Consider the following 13,951-nt stretch of genomic DNA (forward strand, 5'->3'; position numbering starts at 1 on the left):
ATTTAACCCCCAGTGGACAAGAGAATGCATTTGAGTAGAAAATACCCTTTGCCCCAGGGTCATTTGCAATCCCCATCAGCTCATTAAAGGTCATGGATGATTAGTTTGGGATAGGGTCCTTCTGTAAATCAACAGCAAGATGAACTTGTTGGCTTTACATTTGGGACAGTTCACTGAAAGTTGGTAGAGTTTGCTTGCAGGCTGTTTAGTTTAGTGTTTTGTGCCTTTGTTTCTGAACAGGACAATACAGCATGTCTGTAATGCTGAGAGCTAATCCTTTTGCATTGCTCCTGCTGTCCCAGACAATTAGAAGCATGGTTGTTGAATTGGGTGTCACTTCTCCACCTGAAAGTTGATTCTGGCTGGTGGGTTTTGGTTTTTTCCCCTTGCAGCTAGCTGTTACTTGATGTGATTAGAATCGAAAAGGAAACCATTTTGTATGGGCTTTTACTGGGAAAAAGCAATAAGCAGTTCTGCATCTCTGTTTTTGCCTTTTTTTTAGTGTTTTGGGCTTTTTTTTTTTTTTTTTTTACTCCAGACCTTACAGAACCTTTCCCATCTTTTGATGCTGCACATAGGATTTTATGAGTCATAACGAAATATTTTATTGATCATATTATGAAAAATCAATTAAAAAGTTGCCCTGGCTGTCAATTTTGTGCTGCCTACTCTGTGTGCACTGGCAGGTTTGACTGCTCACCATTGTGAATGAGAAGAGAATACCTTGGGGTGCCCAATTATAGCAGCAGTGAGAGGAAATTTAGAAGAGTAATTTTGGCTTCCTTCATTGCCTTTATGTTGGCCTCTGAACGAGTGGCCGTTCTCCTCCTTTCAGATTTCACAGCAGTGAGAGCACTAATGGCAACTCTGTGCAATTTGGACTTCTCATGTCCGTGAGATTGAATCAATGCTTCTCCTTCCACATTTAGTAAAACAATTTTACACACGTGCTGAGCAGCTATTCTTGTCTATACCTGCTTTGAGATGGGCTAGATGAACTGGAAGATTTTATAGAAAGCCATCTCTTTCATTCCTTCTCCCTCACCCCCCTTTTTTCTTTTTCTTCTCTTTTTTTTTTTTTTTTTAGTAAACTTCAGATTGACAATGGAACAATTCTGTAAAGGGAGGTATTTTTAAAGCAAAGATGAGGAAAAGCCAAGTGTTTTAATAGGGCTTATCTCATAGGGGTGGAAGTTTAAAGCAGGAAAGAAGAAAGTTAACATAAACAGAAAAAAAGAAAAGCAGCTGAGCTCTCCCTGTTCAAGCATATGAAATTCGTGTGCTGTTACCACAGTATCTGAACACTTAAATTGTTAATGTATTTATTGCTGTAACATTCCTGTGTGGTTTGGAGGAGACCCTTTTGGAAGGGAACTGTGACCCAGAAACTGAGTTTAGGGGCTTGGATACCTAAAGTAGGTTCTAAGCAGAGTTTAGATGCTGAAATCTGTGACTGCAGTTCGTATGTTCCCTGCTCAGTCACTACTTACCCCTGGAGGTGATGAATCTCCCTGACATCTATGAACAGATGGATTCTGCTTTTGTACCTGCCCAGGGCTGCTCAGAATGGGAGTCCCACAGCACAGCTGTGGACAATGTGGACAGTAGGGACGTGTGACCTGACCCCAAAGCAAAGAGTTCCTCTGCCTGAGTTCTGATCAAAGCACACTCATTTCTTGGGGAAACCGAGCTCCTGACAAGCATCACACCTCTGTTTGGGCCACTTTTAAATTGTAGCTGGGGAAGGAGAGAGCCTACTGGGGAAGGTGCTTGCCTGTGAAGGGGAAGGCAGGGGTCAAGTGCTATCTCTCAGCACTGTCTTTTAATGTGCTGTTTAATATTAACATCACATCCATAAGCAGAAATAAGAACAGGCAGCAGAGCTCTTCTCTACTACCAAGTCATGCTTCTCCTTAGGCATAGTTGTCTCCCTCTGGCCCAGCACATGCATTATTATAATTTGGATTGAGTGGCAGGAGGAATCCCCTTCCTCGAGGACGGGCATGTCTTGAACTAACCCTTCCATGCTCTCCCCTGCACTGAAGGCTTGACTCTCTTGTGGCAGTCGTTTAAAAATGGTAACCACGCTTCCTAACAAGAACCCAGATGTGTTTTGGAAGATGTTTGTGTGTGTGGTAGGGGAGAGATCTCTTTCCAGCCTCTGTGGCAAGAAGTTGTGTAATGTATAATCTCTCTTCTTATCCGTAATTGATCAGTGTTAACTGAACAAGCAAGAACTTTGTTTGCTCTTCTCCAGGAGTTTGGGAATACTTGCTAGCAGCAGGGCACTCCATGGATCAAAGGAGTGTCTGCTCATTGCTTAGTCTGTGCTCTAGAGCCAAGCAGGCAGGCATCACATATGCAGCAGATCTTTGGTTAGTGTTTTATCAGCACAAGTATAACACATAATCCTTCTGGAAGAGGGCACTGGCTTTTCTAGGGTGACAGTCCATGGCTTTCTCTTTTGGTAGATCTCCACAATGTCATTTGACAGCCCTGTGTAACTTGTGACTATCAACTGGCAGCAAACTACTTTCTTAGGAAGAGGAATAAAATGGCTGCTGATGTTTCCAGGTGGTCAAATGTCAGCTGTACCTGACTATATGCAGGGGGAGGAGTAGCCCCCTGCACCAGCACAGGCTGGGGGCCGACCTGCTGGAAAGCAGCTCTGCGGAGAAGGACCTGGTGGTCCTGGTGGACAATAAGCTGTCCATGAGCCAGCACTGTGACCCTGTGGCCAAGAAGACCAATGGTATCCTGGAGTGGATTAGGAAGAGCATTGCCAGTAGGTCGAGGGAGGTGATCCTGCCCCTCTACTCAGCCCCAGTGAGGCCGCATCTGGAATGCTGTGTTCAGTTCTGTGCTCCTCTGTACAAGGGGGACATGGAGCTCCTGGAGCAGGTCCAGGGGAGGACAACAAGGATGATGAGGGGAGTAGAGCATCTCTTACAAGGGAAGGCTGAGGGAGCTGGGTCTGTTCAGCCTCGAGAAGAGATGACTGAGAGGGGACCTCATCAATGCCTACAAGTGTCTGAAGGGAGAGTGTCAAGAGGATGGAGCCAGACTCTTCTTGGTGATGCCAAGCAATAGGACGTGAGAAACTGATGTACAGGAAATTCTACCTGAATGTGAAGAACTTCTTTACTGTGCAGGTGACCAAGCCCTGGGGCAGGCTGCCCAGAGAGGTTGTGGATTCTCCCTCACTGGATATATTCAAGAAGAGTCTGGATGCAATTGTGTGTCATGTGCTCTAAGACCCTGCTTGGGCAGGGAGGTCGGACCGGGTGACCCACTGTGATCCCTTCCAAACTGACCCACTCTGTGATTCTGTGATACCTATACTTAGCTGTGTATTTGGGTAGTTCTATAGCACCTAACTGCAAATGCATGAAGAGAGGTCATTGGAATACTTGTTGGATTCATGGAAACTTGTCCTCTTCAGACTTTTTGAAGTTTTCTTTTTTCCCTCGCATTTAAAATGTGGTTTTTTGGGAGGAGTCTAAGAATGTGTAACTAAGCTGCTTGCCTGCCTTTCCCAAGGAAGCAGCTGCTGCTGTACAGCAATAGAGAATGTGGTGGAGGAGGAGGCAGCACTGTTTTCTTCATGTAACTGGCACAGCTGCAGGAGATCTGAAACCTCGTGGCTACACTTGACCTGGTTTCCTTGTCAGAAGCACATCTGGTTTTCAATTTGATTTAACCTGGAAGCTGTGCTCTGCCTGCACTGGGGCCAGGAGCCCTGAGACACAAATCCTTCTGTAAAATGCCAGTGTGTTGCTGCTGGGAAAATTATCAAGAGAGCAGATCTAAAACATTTCCTATGTTTTCTTGGTAGTCCTATGAGAGAGGCTTACCTTTGTCTTGTCACCTTACATGGCTGGGATTTGTGCCTGGCAATTTGAGTGGTCCAGGAACTGTCAGACTCCCTTCTCCTCCTTTTAGTGCTTTGGTTTGGCTGGTATTCCCTGGCATCTCCTCACAGTGTCATTGGCCTGGTACAGATGAGTTTCCTCTGTGCTAGTATTTATTGCCTGGCATTTTAGACAAGGCGAGCCCAGAATGTCCTGTGCGAGGCACGTGCGCTGTGCCATGGACTTAGTCCCTGTCTTCACTGGAGCAGCTCAGCTGAGGAGTTTCTGCAGCTTGCCTAAGGGTGCTACAGGAGCTGGGTCAAGGTGGAAACAGGCTGCTCTTGGTTGCATCTTGCGCCAGAGATGTTGGAATGCTGTGGTGCAAATGAGCAATCATTTTCATCTTCAGAGCTGGGAGAATAAATGCCTGCAAACTGCAGCCCTCTGACAAAACGCCTGTTTGTTTCTGGTATGGAGAGTGTTAACAGCAGAGAGACAGAAGGGGAGATTTGCCAGGGTTACCTATTATAAGAGTGTATAATTCCTTGAAGAGCAGGCAAGCCCGAGGTTTTAAAATTCTGCCTTATATGGTCCCTTCCAGTATCCTGTCCTGCCTTAGGAAGGCTGCGTGGATGCTGCAAAGGTTCAAATACAGATCCAATATGTGGAGTCTGGATATTTTAAACCAGAGCCTGAACTGAAGGACTGTCATGCAAAGCAAATGTACCCCGGGGGGTGGTGGAGGAGGGAACAGCTAATAGATGTTTTCCCCTTGCTTGACATCTGTCACCTCCCCCCATGCCAACCCTTCCTCTGTTTATAGCAAACCATTTGCTCCCATTAATTAGAACTGGATTCCTGCCATCTGACCAGCTTTATGCCTGTACAAATATCAACAGAGCCAGGACTACACAGGTGGGGAGAAGGGCTAGTCAGAGGAGATCTGTTGCATCTGTTTGGGGAGGGATAGATGGAGGGAAATGCCACTCCTCCCTCACCCCCACCTCCCCCCGCTTTCCAAATCAGGCACATTAGCCTAGACAGCCTACAACAATAATTGAAATGCAGACTGGGAGCCCCAGGATGCCTCTTTCCCCATTCCTTTTCAGAGCAAACTGCACTTTAAGCCATCCCCTCCAGTTAAATGTCTTTACCAAAGTGGTCTGTATGAAGGCTTACATACAAGACGATAATGGTGCTGTCATTTTTACAAATAATCACAACAGGAGCAGAAAAATAAGAGGAAGATGATTATGCCTGAAAATCCAAATGAAGTTCCAGTAGCTAATGCAGTGGAAACTAAAAGGAAGCTGAACAATCCCAAGCTGTTCTTGCCAGTCACTGGGCTGGTTTTTCTGCCATGATTTAGGAGTGTACAGCTGTGTTGCCATGACATTTTAAGGAAGTGTACTTACCCCGGGATGGTTTTCCTTGTGTAAAATACTATGAAGACAAAGTACTTGATGTGTTAGTTGAAGCAAACCTTGAGTAGAAGAAACAGGTTAACCTAGATTAGCTTGGCTGGGTTGTAAAAGAAAAAAAACCTGAAAACCCTCCCATGGCCACCTTCAGCAGTAAGAGCTCTGGTTCTGCTGGGGTTATGACTCAAGAGGATGGCACTGGTCTTAACACTGAGAAATAAACCCCATCTTAAAAGGAAGTGGAGTAGCAGGCTCTTCCTTCCCCCACTCCTTCATATAATGATGGGAAGTTCTTCTTTATGTGGCATGAAAAGGATTGGGTGATGTGATGTGCCTGTGTGTACCCCAGAGTACTTTAAGCCTTTTACATCCTGGAAGATGATGCTCTGAATCTGTTCAGGCATGGAGGACCTGAATGCCAAGGGTTTGAGTACTCCAAACATCGGAACTAATGGCAAAATGGTGTGGGGGAGAAAGAATGGTGCCTTGCTCCTGCATCTGAAAGAAACAGGTGCAGGCTCCAAGCTTGGAAGGAAGGAGGAGATTTCTCAACAGAAACACTTCAGGGATGTTTTTACACCATGCTGTAGGAAGTATGTAATTCCCTTCCCCATGGCCTGGTATCTGGGGCTCCCTCCTTTGTGTTCCCCTGTGTGGATGGGGCCACCAGCCCCTGCTCTGCTGCAGGGGGGCTGCAGTGAGCGTGGTGTTCACCTGGGGCTCAAGTGCCTCATGTTGCAACGTGCAAGTCAAGTGTGTAACTTCAGCCTTTAGTGTTCTCTGTTGATCAGAAAGAGCGGAAAGGACAGCAGTAGATCTTTAACAGACCTTTCCCTTCTTTCTCACATTCGTACCCCAGTGCAAGGTTTTCCTTCCCCCTAAAAACAAGCTTTTTTTAAATCAACGACACTTTCTGTGTTCACTTCATGCGTGTCAGATATTCCCTTCGCTGGTTAGAGGTGGGGCAAATAAAACATAGAGCTGACTGACTTACCTCTTAAGGTCTGCAAGAATCTCTCCTAGCACAACATTTGCACTAATTAAACTAACTTAGGGAATCATTTACAGGTCAAACTAAAGGGACCCACTTAATGCATAAACATAGCAGAATGTCTCAGAGAGTGATGAAGGGAGAGGGGAGAGCTGTTAATTGTAGCTCATGGGGTGGTGGGGGTGAAACTGCCAGTCCTCTGAGACAAATTGGGCGTTTCCTGAGTGCCTCAAAATTAGCAATTGTGTCTGCATGAGGTAAACACACTTGAGTGTAACAGAAACTTGACAGATGCATGTTTTTCAGGAAAAAAAAGAAGTTACTGTGTCAGTTACATAGCAGAGTATTAATTTACTGCTGAGATGCTGATACGTGCCAGTTCTAGTATCTGTGCTACTGGACTATCATCAGCTTTTACAAGTTTGGTGTGACACTTGTCATGCAAGTGTAGGTGTCAGGAGAGCTCTGGCTGGAGGGCCGTGCTCTTGAGAACAGCCTCCGGGCAAGAGTGTGTGTTCCTAGAATCTGTTTTGCAGCAAGGTGTAAACCACAGGGTTCATGTTTAAATCCAAGGTTTTGTTCCTCTGCTCTGAGTTTTACTTGAATGAAAAGATTTGGTTTTTAAATATTTCCAACTTGAAAGTGTATTGAAAGTGTACATATGAAGAAACCACCGTTACCCACTAGTCAATCTCCACCTTCTTCTGTAAGGTGCTTTGCTGCTTCAAGAGAAATCTGTTTGTTTTTCCTTTGCTCCCTCTTCCGTGTTGGATGCTTTACTGTATCTCTGAGTATCATCACCTGTTGTTCTTGGGGTTTGTTCACCCTGGTTTGGCTTGTCACCACAGGCTTGTCAGTTATTCCCATAAAAAAAACCTGCATTGTCCTTTGTGAGATGACAAAAGGCAGAAAATGACAGAACAGACTGGGAAGTGAGGAGCGAAGGTGAGGCAGAAGCTGCCTGAAGGCTCGGCCGGGCATTCCCAGCTGTTACTGACGTGCGGTGGTTCGGGTAGTGACTGTAGGCGGTGCCTTGGTCACGGCCACCGGCGGCACACGAGCGAACTGCCCCTGTCTCGGGAGAGCCCCTGCTCGTGGGAGGAGCACAGTGGGCACGTTTGACTCCTCAGTGGTCTTGGCCGTGAGCGTGTGGTGCCTGTGTCAGCAGCACCTCTGAAATGAGATCTGTCGAAGTGCACTGCGGAAATTATGTTGAAAGGCAGCCGATTGGAATGTTCATTAATGGCAGGATTCTTTTCCAGGGAAGGCTAAAGGGGTGTGAGACCTCTGTTAAAGCTTGTGCATCTGTCGGTTCCAGCTGTCTAATGCATGAAAGTGCACCTGTGCTCAGAAAAAAGCAACACTTGGCTGCTGCAGTGTGCTCGCCTGCCTCAAGACATTTCCATCTGGGAATATGCTGAGAGCCAGGGGTGAACATTACAGATCGCTGAGTTTTAAATCCCCGTGTCCCCAAGACACTTAGCACATGAATGTGCATAGCAGGGGGGCTTTTCCCAAGGTGCGTGGCATTGATGGATGGGGTAACAGGGGCTGACAACAAACTCGGGCTCTTAAAAAAGAAAGCTTTAGAAGCTTTTAAGTACCAATTGTCGCAGAAACATTTTGCTACATTTCTCTCTATTCCCACAGAATAGGATATTTCAGTATTCAGTCCTGATATTCCTTGGAGCTAAACAATGGGACCATGAAAACAAGCTTTTGTCTGATGCCTGCAAGAATGTATGTCCTGGTATTAATTCAGACACACTTTCTTATTGCTTCTGCTTTCCTTTAGCTTATGTGTGATTTAAATTATACCTGAGGTTTTAGGCTTTTATAATTTTGTGTTTTTTCTTAATAACAGAATAACTCAGGTTGGAAAAGACTCTTAAGGTCAATAAGTCCAACTGTAAACCTGCACTGCCAAGTCCACCACTAAACAATGTCCCCAAGTGCCACATCTACATGTCTTTTGAATACCTCCATGGATGGTGACTCAAACACTTCCCTGGGCAGCCTCTTCCAACGCTTAACAACTCTTCTGGTGAAGAAATTTTTCCTAATATCCAATCTAACCCTTCCCTAGTTCTATTTGTTGGAGCATCCCGCCATTTGGGAGTAGTTTGAAATCAAGCAGAAAAATGCATAACCGGGTAGAGATAAATACCCCAAACCAACCAGTGAATCCCTAGAGTCTCCCCTTTGTCCTGGCTCTGCCAAGTGTGTATTTGTGGCTGTTACTTGAGCAGCGGGGCAATTCAACAGCAAATATGCCATATTCATTTGTGTACGCAAACACCAATAGAAAACCAGTAGTGACACTCTACTCCCTCTTCCTACTCACAAAAATACCTCCCTCCTTCACTGTAAACACAGATTTTAAGGAGCAGTAGCCTGGGCTAGGTAGCCTGCATCCCAACCTGTTAGAGTCAAAGCAGAACCAGGAATAAATGTGATGCCTAGACTGCCTGTTTTGGAGTCCTGAGTGATGCATTTTGTTTGACTGTGATGATTGAGATGAGGGAGATGGAGGTGGGAGGAACTGATGGGGGGGTGGGCCTGCTTTCTTGTTAGCTGATAAAAATGACAAGGAAAGACAAGTTTCTGCAAGACAGACTTAGAGTGCATTAAATAAATATAAATTTTATTAAAAACACCCACATCTCAGCGTTATCAGGAATGATATAATAATAAACAGCTTTCAAATAACCTGCATTACATTACAATACTTACAGTATTTATAACCATCCTCAGATTCTTTTTATAGACATACCAAACATCTCATGAAAATGAATGAAACTAAAGTAAAAATAAAAAAAGTAGAACATAAGCATAGAAAATGCACACAGAAGTTCATTACCTTAGTGTCAAACTGCTAAAGTTTCCTACCCAAGTTAACCACTAGCTTTAGAAGTGAACTTTATACCGCTGTGCGTCAATCAAGATGAAAAATTCATTCAAGTAAAGTTGACACCACTCAGAAGCATCTTCAAGTATGGCTATAGTCAACCTGATAATCCTATACAAGCAACTCTGTCTGCTTTGTCATTCGTTCCAACTGAGGCAGGGTTCTGTACACCACAAATTACAGCTCACCTATGTACAATACAAAACCGATTCACCAATCAAGCTTCCTGCTCCTGCTGCCAGCAGTTTGGCAAATGACGGTGCACGGCATATTAACCAAACATCTACTATGGATTACGTGAAGTATATAGGACTTTAAAAAAATCACCAAAAAATGACGATATATAATGATTTAATTAATCTGACATATAATCATTGTTATTTTTTTTAAAAAAAGGCGAAACTTTTGTTTCAATGCAGTGGGTAGAGTCACAGAGTGAGAATTAAAAACCAAAATTGCCATAATAAATATTTGACCATTAAACCCAAAGGCCTCCTTTGATTTACTTGAGTTAGGTTGTGATTCTTTTAGTTAGAATTTCTTTCGACCAAACTTTATCTTACAGTATATTGCACAAGATATATCTGGGACATGGAGGTTTGCATGTTTAGGGAAGCCCTTGTACAGACTGTACCTTTTTATATTTTATTTTATTTATTACAGTATCTAAGAAGCCTTGTTTAGAGAGTGACTTGAACAACTCTAGCAAACAGTCACTTGCCAAACCCCTGCCTTACATTTTTCCCTTTAATCAGCTCAGTGCATTCTACTTTCTTTTTGTTTATTCATTTGAAACAGTCAAAACATTCTAAATCTCTTAAACACTTCCATTACAAAAAAAAGAGCTAACGAATTTACAAAATTAGTTTTAGTTACACAATACATGTACAAGAAAAATAAGAGAAGGGATTCAAAAGAAAAACATTAAATCCCTGAAAAAAAGAACAAAACAAAACAAAAAACCCAAGAATAATATATTTAACCTACAACAGCTTTACATACACACAGGTGACACGTTGGCATAGGAGAACATGAGCTGAAATATCCCTGAATTTTTAGAACCAAAAAAAAAGTAAAAAAAAAAAGTTGAAATTCAAGTTATACTTGCTAAAATGTCAAGTATTGAGAGTTTTTTTGTTTAGTTTTTTGTTTGTTTGTTTTTTCAAAGGCTATTGGGGGAAAAAGATGGTATACAATATATAAACTTTCACACTCAGTTCAATATCCTATTGCCAAACTAGTGTTGAGGTATATGACAAGTAGGAACATCACTCAAACCTTTTAATGTATTTTTAGCTCACATTATGATATATTTGTAGCAGGCTGAGTAGCACCATGATGTGAATTCAGCTCAAAACCCAAATATATATAGATTTAATATTTTTACAGTACTAAAATACTAAAGCATTGCGTTAAAAAAAGTTTTGTTTACAATTTAATTTACTATACAACTCTCCTGCTTTTTTTTTTAATAGAAATTAATGATTTAAAACCACCACAGCAAGCCAGCTGCCTATTTTTTTTCTATTTAATCAACGGAATCACGCAGAACTAACCCTGTTTCATTCATCTTGTGTAGGCATCGGTCTGCTCAATCTTCCTGGAAAAGAGGACACTTGCACCGAGAAATGACTTGCACCACAATGTACATAATTATCAACACAAAAGCAATCTGCCATTCGGTATTTGGGGAGCGTACAGATCTCTAAAAACAGCAGAAGCCCAAGCTAACTAGTTGTAGTTTGTTGCATGCTGCTAATTATTACCTGTGGTTAATATAAAATTCTTTCCCTAAAACTGTACATATTTGAGCAATGAACTTGTCATAATAATTGTAGAAAACAGTTTACAGTATAGCTGTGTGAGATGAGCACCAGAAAAAGATGTGTTTTGTGTACTAAAGTATTCCCTTATATCCAGTAAGCCCCATTTTTATCATAACTGACTGTATTAAAAATGGATATGTAGCCCACTAGCAGATGCATGGCTAAACCAAAAGTATTTAAAAGCTTTTTTTTTAAAAAAATTATCTTTGCATTTTAAAATCAAAGTAAACTCTTTTTTTTTTTAATGTCTTAGTACCTTAGCATTGTTCAAGTTGCCAAGCTTAGGTAGACAAAGTGCTTTTGAAACACTATTTAAAAAAAAATATCTCTCTCTATATTTTAATGTCCTTTTCTAGGACTTGACTGGATGAGCAAAATCCAGAGGTCTTTGTAATTCCCATATGTTAAAAAGTAAGCTTATTTTAACACCAGGTAAATTCAATACATACATGAATGAAAAAGGTCCTCCCTGTTGCTGAAGAACATTTGACTACATCATTGACATTTTGTTAAAAGGCATTAACTGTTCGACTGATAAAATAAAGACACCATTCTCTTAGATAGCACCATGGTTTTAGAATATTCGAACAAATTCAGTGTTTTGCTGTCTATTAGTTATGTTTTATACTTATCTACTTTGTTAAATAAAATCAAAAGACTAATAAGATTACAGTAAAAACTGCATGTTAAAAAGCCATAATTCCAGTATTTCAGTACATCATAGATTCAGCACCAGATGTTATTTTAAGATTCCTGCAGTTGTAATACTACAGTATTTTTTTTAGGGTTTTTTTTTTTGCTCCTGTTTCACGACTATGCAAACTTGATGACATTAAAAGTGGCCACAGATGTGCAAAACTGTAAGAAAAAAAAAATCCATTTGCAGATTTTCCTTTCAGTAATGGAGCCAGTGTTTTCAAATGTAAATTGTGAATCACTTTTTTGTCATTTGTTTTTTTTTTTTTGTTTGTTTTTTTGCATAGGATGCTTTGGTCTTGTTTCCTACATGCCATCTGTGACCACTTAAAAATCAGTGGAAAATAAGTGCGCTAGTGAGATTACCTCTTTTTGCTGGTGTGGTGAGGCTTTTTCCACCGATGAGTTCCATAAAAACACTGTTTTCTTCTCCACCCTTGCCTTCCCCAAAACCTAAAGAACTACTACCCTACTGACAAGGTGTTTTTTTGAATGAGGTAACCAGCAAAGGTGTGAAGTCAGATATATCGGTTGTAAGGCCCTGTAACCCGTGTAAAGGCATATGGAGATGTAGTTACTGTGGAGTCTGTGGTGACCGACAGTGTCCTTTGTGCAAGAGACTTGATGAAGCGCATGTACGTTGGCTCAGAGGGTTCGTGTGGCTCCGCAGGCTCCCGCTTCGCTTTTTTGCCATAAGATTTCTGAGGCACATAGTCTGGACCGTACTTCTCACATTCCTCTTCCTTCTCTCTTGCCTTCTCAGCCATCTTTGCCTCCCACAGAGCCAGACCGTGTTTTGGCTCATTCATGCTCTTGTGCTGGTAAAAGACAAGGGATATTCTGGTGGGATGGTTCCTGTTGGGGTTTTTTAAGGGAGTTGTTGCGTGGAGCTCACGTTTTGCACACTCTATGAGAATTGACCCATGAGATGGAGCAACTGCCACTCCTCCAATTTCTGGATCCAGAAAGTTCTGCTCACTATCTGACCAGACTTCATCAGGATCCTCTGTTTTTTCTGGATTCAGCACATCAGTTTTATCTAAACCACCCTGGGGAGTAGTCCTGTCATGGTTTTGACCGGGAAGCATGTTAGACAAACCATTAACTGCATGTGAAATAATTTCATTATCCTTATTTTGGAGGTGCAGTGAATTAGGAGGACCACTAAACATACTTGGAGCAGAATGGTAGTCGTGTGGTAAATGAGGAGGGGGTTGCACGTGATGATGTTCACTTGTTTTACTTGTGGAGGCATAATCCGTGCTCGGGTTACTCAGATTAGATTTTAACCTTGAGGCAACCTCCATAAAATGACCATTGGCCTCATGGGTGGAGTAAGAGGAAAAAGACCCTATGTGATGTACATTAGGTCTAATGGTGCAATTACTGAAGGAGTCTACCTCCATATTTTGGTTTCCATAATTCAAGTACTTGGGACCAAAACTCTGGTTATTCCCAAACCTGTGCTGGTATAATGTTTGAATGGGTGGTAGACTTAGTTTAGACATATAGTCTTGGCTCTGGCAACTATAGAAGTCCATGTGCTGATGCTGGGAAGGGTAGGAGCCCAAGTAAGAGGGGCAGTTGTCCATAGGTATGTTTCCATTGCATTGGTAGGGTGGATATTGGTTATTTTGACTTAATGATCCCGAATAAGGGTTCATGGGACTGGAAGAATTCAAATAAGACCCCACAGGCTGTGATGAGGTTGTATAGAGGTTCATGGGACTGGACCCTCCGTAGGGATCTGAAGTGTAAGATGAATTTGGATAAGCATTGGCTGGATTAGACAACCTTACATAGAGATTTGCAGAACCTGAACCCGAGTAAGAATTAATAGACTGAGAGTTGTTAGGGAGAGTGCGCTGTGGATGTTGCTGCTGCTGCTGTTGCTGTTGTTGTTGTGTGGCTGGTCCTGAAAGACGTAAAAGATCTGTAGATGTGAAAAGGAAAAAACAAACAACCACACAACAAACAGCTTTAGGAAAAAAACCCACCAAAACCCCAAACAACAACCCAACAAATTACATACTTTATAAGACTTTTCATGACATGTATCTATGAAATATCTAAGAAAAGTATATCATATGATGCATTAACAGAGACTCCCTTTCTCAGACCTCAAACACAATCCTTTAATTAAAAAGCCAAATAAATACTAAGTCTACTCTTCTTTTGGCAAATATCCAGTGAGATCAGATGTTAGTGGCAATGGGGAAAAGAGGACAGTGCAATCTGTTCAGAGTCACATGCACAAA

The 13,951-nt window shown here is 42.2% G+C and overlaps 1 protein-coding gene across 4 annotated transcripts in view; it reads right to left on the reverse strand.

Moving 5' to 3' along the window:
* Nucleotides 1–8,884: 8,884 nt before the first annotated feature.
* The window catches only part of TET2 (tet methylcytosine dioxygenase 2), a 71,592-nt gene continuing 66,525 nt past the window's right edge, over nt 8,885–13,951 (reverse strand). For 2 of the 4 annotated variants that reach the window (XM_027677106.1, XM_027677104.1), the window contains one exon: nt 8,885–13,626. In XM_027677106.1, coding sequence (XP_027532907.1) covers nt 12,212–13,626 — 1,415 coding nt within the window. In that variant the 3' untranslated portion in view covers nt 8,885–12,211. The remainder of the gene's footprint in view (nt 13,627–13,951) is intronic. The other 2 variants (XM_027677105.1, XM_027677108.1) reach the window with 2 other exon arrangements.

Source organism: Neopelma chrysocephalum, unplaced genomic scaffold (assembly GCF_003984885.1).
Source record: "Neopelma chrysocephalum unplaced genomic scaffold, ASM398488v2 Primary Assembly neopelma1_42b, whole genome shotgun sequence".
Lineage (NCBI taxonomy): Eukaryota > Metazoa > Chordata > Aves > Passeriformes > Pipridae > Neopelma > Neopelma chrysocephalum.